The sequence below is a fragment of the Vidua macroura genome, chromosome 4 (genome assembly GCF_024509145.1).
Source record: "Vidua macroura isolate BioBank_ID:100142 chromosome 4, ASM2450914v1, whole genome shotgun sequence".
Taxonomy (NCBI): domain Eukaryota; kingdom Metazoa; phylum Chordata; class Aves; order Passeriformes; family Viduidae; genus Vidua; species Vidua macroura.
Window position 1 is genome coordinate 7795623 of NC_071574.1, and position 15642 is coordinate 7811264.

At 41.3% G+C, this 15642-nt stretch overlaps 1 protein-coding gene across 2 annotated transcripts in view; it reads left to right on the plus strand.

Moving 5' to 3' along the window:
* The first annotated feature begins 1277 nt into the window (after window positions 1-1277).
* EDNRA (endothelin receptor type A) overlaps window positions 1278-15642 on the plus strand; it is a 36571-nt gene continuing 22206 nt past the window's right edge. Inside the window, exons 1-2 of one of the 2 annotated variants that reach the window (XM_053975768.1) lie at window positions 1278-1353; window positions 4185-4674. In XM_053975768.1, coding sequence (XP_053831743.1) covers window positions 4273-4674 — 402 coding nt within the window. In that variant the 5' untranslated portion in view covers window positions 1278-1353; window positions 4185-4272. Of the gene's footprint in view, window positions 1354-4171; window positions 4675-15642 lie in introns of both variants that reach the window. The other variant, XM_053975767.1, reaches the window with a different exon arrangement.

Consider the following 15642-nt stretch of genomic DNA (forward strand, 5'->3'; position numbering starts at 1 on the left):
AATTAAACTTTCTACCTGATTTGCAAACAGTAGGCTCCTTCTGATTCTCAGCTCAACATGTATGTTCCTTCAAAGATCCTGTGCTTTGACACTTCATTTAACTGAGATGACTTTCTAGAAGTAATAAAGTACTGCTAATCCAGTCAATCCAGTTGCTGGTTTTTCCTGTTCAAGATTTATCAGATGATTTCAAACATATTACAGAAGCATACTTTTAAATATGCAAAACTGAAAAAGTTAAAAAAAATCCTACATTATTTAGTGCCAGATATTTTAATTCTTCAGGCCACTAGCATCACATTTTCTATTGTTCTTTTCAGTCTGCTTTTGCAGTTTTAGGACGACATATTTTTACATCTTATTTAGGAAGGTTGCCTTTTTTTATTCAGAAGAAGACCATATATGTTTAGAAAATAATTTCTGTGGTACAACCAGATGAAAACTTGCCAGGAAATGAGAAACCTGAATTGATCCAACAAAGGACTCAAAATTTCATAAACTTGCTAGCATGAAAGAAGGGATTTTGAAACTCTTTCCTGTACAAGCTGCTGCCTCTGATACACATTTTTTTCTCATTGTGGGAAAATATCATTAGGTATAAGTGAACTTCCCACTTTTTTTCTGCACAGATTTTTTTTTGCACCTCTGTCTTGACAGAAGAACAGTAATAGGAAACATAGGAATGACAGAAAATGCCTCACTCTTATTATCCTTGTAAATGCAACTAAAATGTATTAGCAAGATGTGTCCTAGATGGATCAAAGACGTTTTCACTCAGGAGCAGCTTCCCTTCACGGATCCAGCATTTTTGAAACTCTCACACACACAATATTATTGATTGTTTCAGAGACTGATCCCGGCCAGCCCCGGGGCAAATGCAAAGCAAAAGAGGTTTATTTTTGCTCGTGGATCAGTTTTTGCTCGTGGATCTTCTGCTGTCCGGTGGGATCAGGTAAGAGAATCCTGCGTGCCACTAGCAGGCAGCTACAGCAGTGCGTTCCCGGGGCTGTGGTTTAGATGAGTCCAGCGAAGCAGCTGTGCTCAGTTTCAGCGAGGAAAGAGTTAAGGAGCTCCGCGCTCCCCCGTGCCCGGGAGGCAGCCTTTGTGTTTAACATTGGCAGGGGCTCAGTTCGGGCTGGAGGTTTGTTTTAATTGGGGGAGGGGGCAGTGAAGAGGGGACGCTCCGACTTCTTCGGTCTGTCTCTTTCGTTCACTGATTGAGCGGAGGTGGGGATTTTCAATTCCACCCAGTCAGACGCGGGCAGGAGGATCTGGTAAGACTATCCCAGGAAAAGCCACTCCGAAGAAATTCTCCGAGGCGGCGGCGGCGGCGCCGGCAGCCCCAGCATGAGGGTGAGGCGGGCGGGGAGGCGCGGCGGGGGGAAGTGCGCGGGATGCTGCGGGAGCCCCATCGCCATCCCACTCCGGGAACAGCCCGGCCCGAGCCTCGGGCACCTTCCGCACCGCTGGAAACGCCCCGGACAGGGATTCGGTGCCGGTGGTGCACCTCTGTGTGCGGCTGTGAGCGTGTGAGAGAGAGAGGAAGGGAGAGAGAACAAGAGACGGGCACAAGGCAGCTTGGGGCAACTGTTATTCCATAAAGTTTAGCAATGTATGGATCTTGCCAGAGGCTCTCTATATAGGCTGCAGGGCGGGCAGCACCGCTTTGCCAGTGCATGTTGGAATTGATCCTTCGCTGGTGAAGCAAGGAGCGTGTCTCCTCTCGCCTTGGAGAAGGAGCAGCGGGCGGCTTCCCCGGCAGCGCTCGCTGGGAGCAGCCCAGAGGATCCCCCTTGCCGGCGTTGTTCCCTTCAGTGCCTTCCTGCCCTGCTCCGCTCCATTTGCCCCTGCTCACGTCTCAGCTGCCTTACGCTCATCAAGCGCTGTCAACGTTTTAGCCGGTCTTTGGAACAATTTCATTTCCAGTAGTACGGTCTCTTGCGAACCTCGGCATGGGAATTTTTCTGGCTTGATACTCCAGGCAAGTCAGAAATTTAGTTCCCTGCGTCCGCGGCTGCTTCAGCAGCACTGCAGGAGCACAGGCACAACACAGGCGGGTGGCTCTCACACGAACAGAGCACCCTCACACCCTCCAGGTACCCAGGCTGCGTGTGTGAAGGACAATCCTAGATTATCTTATCACAGAAAGTTATCAGGGATGCCAGTGTGTTACTCGTACGAGGCAGGCTGCATGTTATATTCTGCAGCAAGATAAATACTGTAAAAATATGCACAGAGGAATGAAGGGCTGTCAGGGATCTATAAAAAAGTACCCTTAGTAGTTAGCCTATTAAAAACTTTCCTTAGTAGTTAGCCTATTAAAAACTTTCTAGTTTTTCTTCTTAGGGAAAAGTTTCTTCCGGGAGAGGGAAGAGATGGTAACTGGCAATTTTGTTGCCAGCTTTGCATGCTGGAGGCATGACTGCCATGCTGCCACCATGTTTATATGATATATACATCAAATTTTCACAAAAAGGGTCACAAAGTAAGGAGGAAACTCATATAACTACTAAAACATAGGGCTGTGGGTTCTGTTCATAGCTTTGTCACATATACTTGGAAAAGCCATTTAATAGTGATACATATTTCGCATTTGTAAATTGAGGAACCGTAGTTACAGAAAACAATACGAGTATTAATCCTTGCCTGAAAAGAATTACAGTCAAACATCTCTGTTTTTGTGGTAAGATTTAGAAACCTAAAGTTAACACACTTGCACCATGCTGCTGCTAAGTGCCCTGAGATACCATCATAACCAGCAATTAATTTAACTAAATAAAAAAGGATTTACTATTTAGTATGTTAAACTTTGAAATTAAGTCCACGGGATCTCGGAGTTGGCCATTTCCTGATCTCAAATACAGCAGTACAAGGATTGAAAGGTGGATCCCCGGTCTGTGAGGGCCAGCACTCTGCATGCCAGACAGGAATATTTGGGTTAGCATCGCATCCGCTGCTCTACAGATGTACTCACACACTTCCACAGACCACATACAACAGGAGCCTGCAATACTAGTAAATATTTATATTCTGCCTGCTCCAGAAGTACTATCAGTAAATGTTCTCCCTCCTTCTCTGGTAAACGTCTTGCTATAAACTCTGACTTAACAGCTCCACAGGGAATTCAATTAGGATTCATTTATTCAAAAGGATCCTCCCAAATACTTCAGGCGAGTCCCTGGAAATCAGAAATACTTTATTTTCTACTCTTCTTTTGTCAACACTGCAGCACTTTGTCTTGTTTTGCAGATATAAGCCATGTTAAAAAAAAAAAAATCTCAAATTAAACCAAGGCTTCAGGAAAATGGACTTAAATGGCATCCCTGGTTTCACTGGAGGTTTGGTATCTACAAACCCTGTGGCAGCAGTTGCACACAGGTAGTCACACTTATTAGGGCAAGATTCTATGCTGCTTTCTTCCCTACCTGGAAATGTCATGAGTTATTGCTTAGAATATCAAATCAAGTATTTTTTATCCTTAAAGAGCTTCATTTTTTTCTATTAATATCACCATGCCTAAGTACTCAGCATGAGTTGCAATTACACTCAGGACCAAATGACAAAGTTTGAAGGTATTTTCCTGGCTAGAGGTCTATCCTAGGACTATAAAATCTTCCTCCTGATAATTAGGGAATTTGGATCTAGTCCAGATTTTGATTTGAAATACATGTCTTTTCAGTTTTCTTTTGAAATCCAGGTAATAAGTCAGACAAAAATAATATAAAGTCTAATTGTTGCAGTACCTCAAAAATGCTCAGAAAATTGATGAATTTACTAAAAGTTCTTATTTTAGCTAAAATACCATTCAGCAGTCTCCAAGACAGGTCTGCTTTTCCTGCAAGACTATATTTTTAAACAGAATTTCATCCATCTTATTTTTTCCATCCCTTTACAAATTCTGTCTCAAGTTAACAGGGTTTTGGTGGGATCTTATTTGCATAAGCTATCACTTACTTAAAGGAATTTTTTGTATTTGCCTCTTGTCAGGCAGGTAATGGGGATAATCTAGATTTCAGAGCAGCACAGTGAGTATAAACAGGTGTTTATACATACGTGCTGCAGAGGCTGAGCATTCAGATACCTTCCCTAAGTGAAGCACCTAACAGGATGTGTTAGACTACCTGTTGTACTGATTATGTGGGTTTTTTTCTTTTTTTTTTTTTGCTTACAGTTTCTCTACACAGGTGAAAAAGTGAGAAGTATCTCACTGAAATACTGAAGAAAAAAAGCGAAGATCTTGTCTCACTGAATTTACTCACTGGGGACTTCAGGATGGAAGCCTTGTGTTTAAGAGTTTCCTTGCTGTTGCTGCTCCCGGGATTTGTCCTCAGTGACAGCTCTGACAGAGACGTTTCCAATCAGAGCGACTCGGGAAATCCCCTTTCCACCTTCTCAGGGATCGAATCCAGCGTTCTCCTCACCACCATGCAGCCCCCGGTGTCCAACCAAACTGTCAAATGTTCCCAGCAGACTAAGATTGCCGAAACTTTCAAATACATTAACACCGTGGTGTCCTGTGCTATTTTCATCATTGGGATGGTTGGGAATGCAACTTTGCTGAGGATCATTTACCAGAACAAGTGCATGAGGAACGGCCCCAACGCGCTGATAGCCAGCCTGGCACTGGGAGACCTTATCTACATTGTCATTGATATCCCCATCATCGTGTACAAGGTAGGACACCGCCATCCATTCCAACTGCAGTTCCTTCCGAGTTCCCTGGCTGTTCTCTGTGCTTCCTCCTCTTTCTAGTGCTCTTTTGTCAATGAATAGTGCAATTAAGGAAACAGCACAACTCCTTTTTGTTCTGCAACAAACCCCTTGCTCTCAGGTCTCGCCTCCATCAAGAAAAGTGCATCTCCCATTAAGGGTGATGTAAGTCTTAGCTCCTAACCAAAGTGTGGCCTTGGGCATTTCACAGGAGCTCTTCATTTCTCATAGCTGCTACAGCTAGCAAAAGAATTTATGAGGGAAGACTTTTTATAAACTGTTCTCCTCCTTGATGAACTAGATGCTATTTCTACATTATCCAATCCTTACCTTATATTTGTACAGAAAATAGCTATTTTTATATTATCCAATAGCTGCTATTTTTATATTATCCAATCCTTACTTTATATTTTTACAGAAAATACTCCCTGGGATACGCAGGCTTCATATTATGACTTTGAAGGGAGAGATTACACCAGTTAAGCTGAGCCTTAAGGTTTTCATTTAATATTCATTAATAGCAGAGTCTCAAAATTATTCCAATTATATCACAGACCATTTCTGAAATATTAAATTTCATCTGGATTGGTCAAAGTGTAAAAAAGGCTCCTCAGCAATTCTTTTATCTGGTATAAAGTTATCTTGTCCCAGTGTTTTGATTTTCCAATTTAATTAAACAAAGCCATAAAGCAGTGCTTTTTCTGATGCAATTTATGTTTACTAATATAATTCAAGCCAGAACATGTTTGAATGAACAGAACTGAGCCCATTTTAAATATATTTCATTGATATTAACTTATCTTAGAAAATCATCAAAGAATTCTGTAAGCTTGTATCTGTCTCTTTGTGGACCACACACAGGTGCATAGCTGATAGGATATTTGACTTTTTCTTTCTTTTTTTCAGTAGAAACAATAAGTGTTTCTGTTTGTAAATAAAACACTAAGTCATATAATATATATGTCATATAATTATGAAAACATTTTCACCATATCAGCCCTTAAAGATTCTAATTTACATGCATTTTAAATTAAACATTTTAATGCATGGTTTTATAATAACTGGAGCCCTGTGGTTTCAAAGTGGATTTTAAAATTAAAGAAACAATGATTTTAAAACATGCATTTTGCATCTTTATAACACTGACATCATAACTGCATTATAACACAGGTATTCATAGGACAAGATCATAACAATTGAATTAATTAACGGAAAAAAATTCTCTCTGTGTGCATATATTACATTTGTACAGAGGCACTGGGAGTCTGTTATTATCCACCCAACCAGGAGGAAGAGGTGGAAACTTATTCTATAAGTAGTTGAAGAATGCTTCAGGATCACCAGCCCTTGTTCTTGTAGGTGACTTAAACCTACCAGACATCTGCTGGGAGCTTAACACAGCAGAACAGAGGCAGTCCAGGAAGTTCTTAGAGTGTGTGGAGGACAATTTTTATCACAGCTGGTGAGCAAGCCTACCAAGGTTTGTATTACACCTGTTGTTTGCAAATAGAGATGGGCTGGTGGGAGATGTGGTGAAATTATAGAGTCCTTGATATTTGGTGAAATCAGGAGGAACATCAATAAGACTTTTACACTGGACTGCCGGAGGGCAGACTTTGGCCTATTTAGAAGACTTAATCAGAGAGTTCCATGGGAAGCAGCCCTTAAAAACAAAGGAGTCCAGGAAAGGTGGGTGTGCTTCAAAATAGAGATCTTGAGGCCACAGGAACAGACTGTCCCTGTGTGCTGAAAGGTGAGGCGACGAGGCAAACACCCAGCCTGGATGGGCAAGGAGGTTTTGAAGGAACTTAGAAATAAAAAGAGGATGTATCATCTTTGGAAGGAGGGTCAGGTCTCACAGGAAGTATTAAAGGGGTCTGCAAGGGCATGTAGGAAAAAAATTAAGGGAGGTCAAAGCTCAGTTCAGACTTAATTTAGCAACTTCTGTAAAGGATTATAAAAAATGTTTTTACAAATATATTAACAGCAAAAAGAAGGGTAAGACCAACCTTTGTTCTCTACTGGATGCAGGAGGGAACTCTGTAACTGCATATGAGGAGAAGGTGAAAGTGCTTAAAACCTTCTTTGCCTCAGTCTTTAGTGGGAAGATGTCTTGTCCTCAGGACAACTGTCCTCCTGTGCTGGCAGATGATGTCAGGAGCAGAATGGTCCCCCTGTCCAGGAGGAGGCAGTCAGAGAACTGCTGAGCCGCTTGAATGTTCATAAATCTATGGGCCCAGACGGGATCCACCCCAGGGTGATGAGGGAGCTGGCAGATGAACTTGTGAAGCTGCTCTCCATCATTTCCCAGCAGTCCTGGCTCACTGGTGAGGTTCCAGATGACTGGAAGCTGGCCAATGTGACACCCATTCACAACAAGGGTGGGAAGGAGGATCCTGGAAATTATAGGGCAGTCAGCCTGACCTCAGTACCTGGTAGGGTTATGGAACAGTTTATATTGTGTGTCATCACACAGAACTTATGGGATGGCCAGGGTATCAGACCCAGCCAGCATGGGTTTAGGAGGGGCAGGTCGTGTTTGACCAATCTGGTATCCTTTTATGACCAAGTGACCTGCCTGGTGGATGCAGGAAAAGCTGTGGATGTTGTTTACCTGGACTTCAGCAAGGCCTTTGGCACTGTCTCCCACAGCACACTTCTGGAAAAGCTGGCAGCCACGGCTTGGACAGGAACACTGTGCTGGGTTAGGAACTGGCTGGATGGCCGGGCCCAGAGAGTGGTGGTGAACGGTGCTGCATCCAGCTGGGGCCAGTCACCAGTGGTGTCCCTCAGGGCTCTGTGCTGGGGCCAGCTCTGTTCAATATCTTCACTGATGACATGGATGAAGGTAATGAGTCCTTCATTAGTAAGTTTGCAGATGACACTAAGCTGATCTTAGTGTCGATCTGTTGGAAGGTAGGAGGGCTCTGCAGAGAGACCTAGAATGTTGGTTGGATGGGCAGAGTCCAATGGGTTGGAGTTTACTAAGTCCAAGTGCTGAGTCCTGCATTTTGGCCACAGTAACCCCCTGTAACGTTACAGGCTGGGGACAGTGTGGCTGGACAGTGCCCAGGCAGAAAGGGACCCGGGGGTGCTGGTCAACAACAGACTGAACATGAGCCAGCAGTGTGCCCTGGTGGCCAAGAAGGCCAATGGCATCCTGGCCTGTATCAGGAATGGTGTGGCCAGCAGGAGCAGGGAGGTCATCCTTCCCCTGCACTCAGCACTGGTGAGGCCACACCTTGAGTGCTGTGTCCAGTTCTGGGGCCCTCAGTTTAGAAAGGACATTGAGATGCTTGAGTGTGTCCAGGGGAGGCAACAAGGCTGGGGAGGGGCTTGGAACACAAACCCTGTGAGGAACAACTGAGGGAGCTGGGGGTTGTTTAGCCTGGAGAAAAGGAGACTCAAGGGTGACCTTATCGCTCTCTACAACTTCCTGAAAGGTGGTTGTAGTCAAGTGGGAGTTGGTCTCTTTCTCCAGATAACAAATGTCAGAACAAGAGGACACAGACACCGACTGCATCAGGGGAAATATAGGTTGGATATTAGGAAGAAGTTTTTTACAGAAAGGGTGATAAAGTTCTGGAATGGTCTGCCCAGGATGCAGTGGGTGTGGAGTCACCATCCCTGGATGTGTTTAAAAAAAGACTGGATGTGGCACTCGGTGCCATGGTTTAGTTGAGGTGTTAGGGCATGGGTTGGACTCAATGATCTTGAAGGTCTCTTCCAGCCTTGTGATTCTGTGTGATTCTGTGACATTACCTATGGTGAAATGCAGCACACAGTTCTGATCTTCCAGTTGTATAAATTACAAATAAGTCTTTTAACTTTAACTGGGTTTAATATAACATGAATTTGAAACTAGGATGACTGTAAATAATTATGGATGTGATTTAATGGGAATTCTAGTTTACACTTTTCAATACTCCACCTGGGAAGTTAAATTGTCAATTTGTTGATAAGATATCTGTAGAGTATTTTGGATTAACAAGTTGATGAGAAACATTTGAGATTCTCCTGTCTTCCACAACTGGGTGAATGCCTAATGGGACATTGGACTGAGGTTCTTGGCTGGACTCAGAACTTACACAAGGCCAGGCTGGATGGGCTCTGAGCAACCTGGGCTAGTGGGAGGTGTTCCTGTCCATGGCTGGGGGGCTGGAACTGGGTGATCTTTAAGGTCCCTTCCAACCCAAACCATTCAGTGATTCTGTGACTGCACCTCCCATGATGTATTACAGTTTCCTTCCTGGTAAATTACCCTTATGTCTTTATGGATAATTGCCAAGGCAGCATTCTCACTTCTCATGGTATATCTGATAGTACATTTTAAGGAAAAATGGCATGAGTTCTTTTCAGACCCAAGTTTGAAAAAGAACAAGAATTTTTATTTCACAATTTTTTCTAACCTTTCAAGAGCTCTGCTTCTTTTTTGTAAAGAGGAATGGAAATCTGGAATTAATTATGCCTTTCAGAATTGCCCTTTGATGGTCTTCTGAAAATTCTTTAGAAGTTTAGTTGAAAGTAACAATTTTTTAAAATATTCTCTTTATTATTTTGCAATACATTTTTTTCTATTAATTTTCTGTCACTTCTGTAGAATTCCATAGGTGCATTTGTGTTGGTCTATCTTATATGATGAGCTGAACTATGGTTCTGATTTGATGAATGAAATTTCTGTAGCCTACATGAGAAATTATTTTTGTGCTGCAGAGAAGTATTGGATAAATAAAGGCTATGAACAAAACTTGACACCAATGTCTGCCAATTTCCACACGTAAGAAGGCAGAATTAAAATAACCTTTAAAGCTTAATTCTAGCTTTTAGTTATTCTTCAGTTATTTAACTTTCAGAATAAATTACTTATAAATTACCATATACAACCACCTTGTTGTCTGAGGTTAGCTGCAAGAATTGTGATACACAGAAGCATTTATTGCTTTATAAGGGGGCTCTGGTACATCTGAAAAGAAATGCAATTATTATTATTATAGTCCATTTTTCATATGTACCATTCAGTAACATGGATGCTTACATTAGGATCTGGGTTCAAAGTACCACTAGGGATCCTAAAATCTGTGTCACCTTTCAGCTTCTCTTGTTGAGTGACAGTGTGAAGGGTGACCACTGGAAATATCATGATTGGATAATAGAAGTGATAGGCTTTTAAGGGAAAAAAAATCAAGTGTTTTTATTTTTGTTTTAAAGTAATTTTTACCTTTCTGAACTTTATTTTAAAAGATTCTTTTTGTTTCAGAGTCAGCCTCATATTGAACCACATATTCGTATCCTACATATAAGTGGTGTCAAACACTTCATATCTTTTAGATCAGATCTTCATTTTTAGGACAAAACATGCCTGAAATTAGAGTAAACAAGCATTCAGCTGCATATTAAAATAACAAGTACCACTGTGTTAGGATGGCCTCATTGTATAGAACAAAATGTATAATACCTTTAATTATAATTGAATATCAGAAATAGTTACAATCCCTTTCCTGAAACATAATGTAGCCTTAACTATTTTGAAAGTGCTTTCAAAAGAAAAGCAAATAATGCTGCTGGTACTCAAATCCATTTTACAAACCCTTAGAAAGAAGCAGTTATAAAATTGTAATAACTGGCAATGTAAGATCCCAGGGGAATTGAGTCCCTCATTCTATTATGCGTTTACACAATTAACAAAGATATGATGCTGGGAAAAAAAGTAATTATCTAATTTATGTCAACTAAAGATGTGGTCACAGGTGCTTGATGTTTTTAACCTTTCTTTGTGGTACAGTAGGCGCAAAAACTCACTCTTTACTTTCTCCAATTACTGTAATTATATAGTGCTTTCCCCTTATTGCTAAGTGGATTGTGATGTGAGTACTATTCACTGTCCTTTGAAGATATTCTGGATGTACTGAAGCCCCATGACACTTAATTACCACAATATATCCACTTGAAGTATCAAATCAGTATTAAAAATCTTAATAAACTGAGTTTTTCAGGAAAGGTGACAGTTATAAATCCAACCTTAATAGACCAAACTAAGACAATTTAATTTTCAATCACTTTTTTATACCACCAGGTCCCACATAGTCTCCTCTTTGCCTAAAACATACCCATCTCAGACATTCAAAATGTCAAAACTTAAAGCCCCGTACCAGTAAGAATTATTTCTCTGCAGGGAAAAGAAGAGCAGAAAATAGAAGTTTTCTATTTTACACAGCTGTAGAGGTAGGGTTAAGGCACTGAAGAAGAGACGGGTTCCTTTTCTTGTATCAGGTGGCATTAGCACATAACTGAAAGCTGCTGATCACCTGCATTAACCATCACTGCCATGTGCATTTTTTAGCAAATAGATTCAGATGCAATGCAGGAAAACTTCTTTAGAGGGCTGCTTTCCATAAAGGCTTTACATTGGCAGTACAAAGGCAGCTGCAGAATAGCCACAGCACCACTGTTGCCTTGGCTGCTCGGAGCTCTGGCAAACCCTCATGGCTGTTCCTGCTGCTGCTCTCATAGCTGAAGTATAGCAGAGCAACAGGAACAACAACAGGTACTCACCACAGACACTTCTGTCCACTGTTCTTTCCTGAGCTCATGGAGCTTGAAACACTCTAGACCAAGGCTCTCACCTTTAGAATGGCAAAATTTTGACTGTTATTGGGAAGTCCTGAGCTGTCTCTGCTTCCAGTTTTATGCACTTTAGAGAAAAACATATTATTAAAAATATAAACATGTTATTGGGAAGTCCTGAGCTGTCTCTGCTTCCAGTTTTATGCACTTTAGAGAAAAACATAGAAATGAGTTCTATTTCTTGGAAACTGGCCTACATAGGGCTGACATAAACTGCATTGCCTTAAATCAGAAAATGCTTAACTCCTTAAACCATTAGTTTACAAAGTAGATGAAGCAAATTAGGCAGCTTTTTACCTGCTTCTTTAATAACTTTTTCTTAACAATTTTACTGATATAAAGTGGAAGACATCTACCCGGGAAAAAAATCAAGTGTTCAGTGATTAGACAGCTTAAGGAGCTGTTTTCTTGAAAAAACAGGGGGATTTTTGGTTAGTTAATTGATATTCATGCTTACTTTAGTTGCGACATTATCTAAATCTGAGTAGTCCACCCAGAACATTAAAAATCTAAATATAGAACGTACCTGACAGCAAGCAAACATGTTCATCCGTTTTGTCTTCAGTAAAGGAAGATCCAGCTAAAGCATTTCTAGTCATGGACATTTTTTAACATCAGAGCGTGTGCCTAAGTGTCAGAGTCTGAATCAAAAATCATTTGGCATCTTCTGAATCAAAAATTATTTGGCATATCTGAATACCTTCACCAACAGAATTAATAATTATACCTACATGGGGATGCTAATTAACCACATTGTCACTGATCTTGTAGCTGATAGAACAAGCAGCATCTTTTGTGCCAAAGGAGCATAAAGCCAAGCCAACAGCACATAAAAAAGTTAAGGGCACTTAGAAAAGAAACCCTTCTTTAAAGGCAGAATTTTTCGTATGTATAGTGTGTATTTCTCAATGAAGTACCAACACAAGTGGGAAATTCTGAGGCCTCAGAACAACTACATTCTGGTTTTCAATAAATTCTTATCAGGGATCCCAAGAAGCAATGAATGGGTAGCCCAGTGTGAAGCAGAAATCCATAGAACCTGCTCCAAGCAAGACCTATTATTCGGCTGTATGTCTCCATGTAGCAGAAACCCAAAGGTAGCACAGGAACTGAGTCCTGAAGGCAGAAATTTCCCAAAATGGAGCAAGGAACAGAAATCCATCAGGAATCTGTTCTATTTACAAACTGCAGCTTCCCAGCAGAGTGTGTTTAATGTGCATACCAGGGTAGCAGTCAAGGAAGAGATTTTATATTCTAGGTCTTAGTTCAAGATCCACTCTGCCTTTAACTCCTGGCTGTTCTTTGGGGAGTGGGACATTTGTTCCCATCGATGCACAGCTCCTCCTTCATCTTCAGTTCTTCATCTCATGCCTACCTTGCTGCTCTGTGGATTTGACATAGTGTACTCTAGGTTTAAGAGAATATTTTAGTGTGTTTTCTGTCTTTATTTCTCAACCAGCTGAACTCTAACAAGGAATTGTTTTGATTGCGCATATTCAGGGCTTATGGGTTCTGCAGTAACTTCTTAGAAATTCTGTCACTCTTTTTAGCAACACACAAAGGAAAACACAGCTGGAAGAATAACAAAAGAAATATTATGCCCAGGGATTGAAAAAATTCCTTTCAACAAATCACCACGCACATACGCACACCTTGCAGCTCATTTCCCTGAAGAAGAGCAGCTCGGCTTGAAAAACAGTTTACCTAACAGGATGGGAAGATAGCCAACATCATGGAAAGTAATCCTGCTTTGTAAACAGCAAAAATACCACAGGGGAGATGCCTAGAGTTGTTAGGAATGCTTTACTGCTAAGTAAATTATTTTTGTAATAAATATAAGCATTTTAACAAGAACCTAAAACTTAGGATTTCTTTTTCTTCCAGTTAGTTGAGACAGAATGTTCAGCTACAAAACCAGGGCATTTGTTTCCTTACTTTTCAGGATCTCTTGAAGTATAATCTATTTTCCCTTGTGTAAAAACTATACATTCCTGTCCATAGCTTCCTAAGCAGGAGAAAAACACTGTAGGCATTCAGTGAATGGCATGAGACCCTTTGCTACCTTCACCTTTACTCAGCTGGGCTAAGATAAACAAAACAGCAGAAAAATCTCTGGCAGGGCGATTCAGAGTAAAAAATGTCTTTGATGGTTCTCATGCATCCCCACATAACCTTTCTTCCTTACAGGAAGAAAACCAGTCAGTCTTTTATCCACCCAAAGTAGAAAAAAGACAGTTCTGGGTTGTAGCAAAATCAGGAATGTATTTCCTGCAAAGAAGAGTTGAAGAGATACAGCGTGTTTTCTCTACCATCCAGGGTTGTGCATTTATGTATAAGGAAATAAACAAATTATCCCAAAGCTGGCAGAAGCTTGAACAATCATCTCACCATGTACTCAGTACTGGTCTTATGCCCTGCATTATAAAGGTTACCCTTGTTCTTTGTTTTCCTCTACTCTTTGTTTTCCTCCAGTCACTGTCCTTTCAAAATCTGAGGTTTTTCACTTCAGCAGTGGGAAGGAATACTTAGAGATAGGCTGTGTTCCTCTCCACCCTGACAGCTCTCCCTCTTTCCTGCTAAGTGGTGGAGCACAGCTGACTTGTGAAGCAAGAAATGGATGAGCTTTGTCCAGCAATGCAATTGTCTCCTGTATGTATGGGTTTTAGGAAGAAGGGAAAGGCTTGAGAACATGCAATGAATTCTTGCCCTATGACATTTCATGAGGAGAGAAAGGTCCTGTTTCAGTCACTGCAACCAAAATACCACTGCTGAGGACTCAATTCATCCTTATTCCTAACTAAGCAGTCTTACAGATCAGAGATAGGTGAGACACTTCAGTCAGAATCATCATCTTTTGTCACTTAATGCAGTCAACTCAGTGGTATAGAACTTGGACACTTCTGTGCTGAGCCAGATATCACCTGGATTCCACCCAAAACACCAGACACCTTGTCTAGCCCTTGAATGAGACAAGGGCATATATAATTGTAGAACACAATTTAAGACAGAGCTTTATCCAGACAGCTCAATATCTCCTAGAGGAAACTTGCCTTAAAAAAAAAATAAAAGGAAAAAAAAAAAAGGCAGCAACACCAAATGTGCTGATGTAACAAAATCAAAATAATTTTCCTTATCTTTCATTCTGGGCTATGTGGCAAGGAAAGAAAATCACCAGAGACTACACTGCTTTTGTAACTGCTGCTCCCCAGTTAGGAGATGTTGGTCACTTTCACAACTGGATTGTACCTATACAGACAAAATCTGCTGGCTTGGTCCCTTTCTTCATTACTCTACAAGTGTAACTTAAGCTGTGGAATAAAGAAGATATTTCTATTTTTCCTGAAGACAGAATAGAAGCTGTTATAGATACATATTATAATATTGGCTTTTTGCAGGTATTAGAATGGATTTTATATGTGTGGTGTTAAAGTAACTTTGTTATATAGATAGTTTGTATTTTTGCTGTTACTTAGGCTTAGACATAGTAGTGAAATAGCTATGCTTGTGTTAAAATGCCTGCTTGGATGGGATAACATCCAGTGAACACAGGATGAGGACACCTGCTACAGATATGCCAGCTATCAGCACTCACCGTCTGAAGGCAGTGTGGACCAAGGTCCAAACTGGAAGTGATAAAGAGAAGGAGCCAAAACCACAGCCAAGAAACACGCATGCTCTAAAAAGACAGACCCAAGGAGGGGCCATGTAAAATAGTTCCTGGAGAATGTAAACCAGTTTATGGATATGCATAAGGGACTATGAATATGCAACAGGCTGTTGCAAGGGAAAAGGCATTTCAGGGGTATCCCCAAAGGTAACAGTGTGGTCTTGGCTCAGTGTCAAGTTGCACCCAGCCATAACAACCTTTGCTCTATGGTCCTTGTCTCCTATTGTCCTTTATTAAACTTCTTAAATTTTCACGGGGGAGTGGACATGTTTTTCACAAAGCTGACTTCCATGGTTGTGCTGGAGTTGTTCTAGCAGTATCATGGAACATTTAAATGCCATGAAACTCAGGAGAGTGTCCTAGATGGCAGCAGCATGAGGGGTAAGCACTGCTTGTAAGGAACACAGCTCAGTTTCAGGGAAGAACATCTTGTGTGTCAGCACAACAATGGTCCCACGCAGATATAGGAAGAGGCAGTCTCTAGAACCCTAGGATGAAATCAGAGCAGGAAAGGGCAGGTATGAAGCCTTGCTGCCATCCTCAATGCCACATAGCAGAGAGAGGGGACCTCCTGACATGCACTTGTTGAGCTGAAGAAGTTTTAATAGAGCAGCTCAGAGCCGGTTCTGATCCAGCACCCA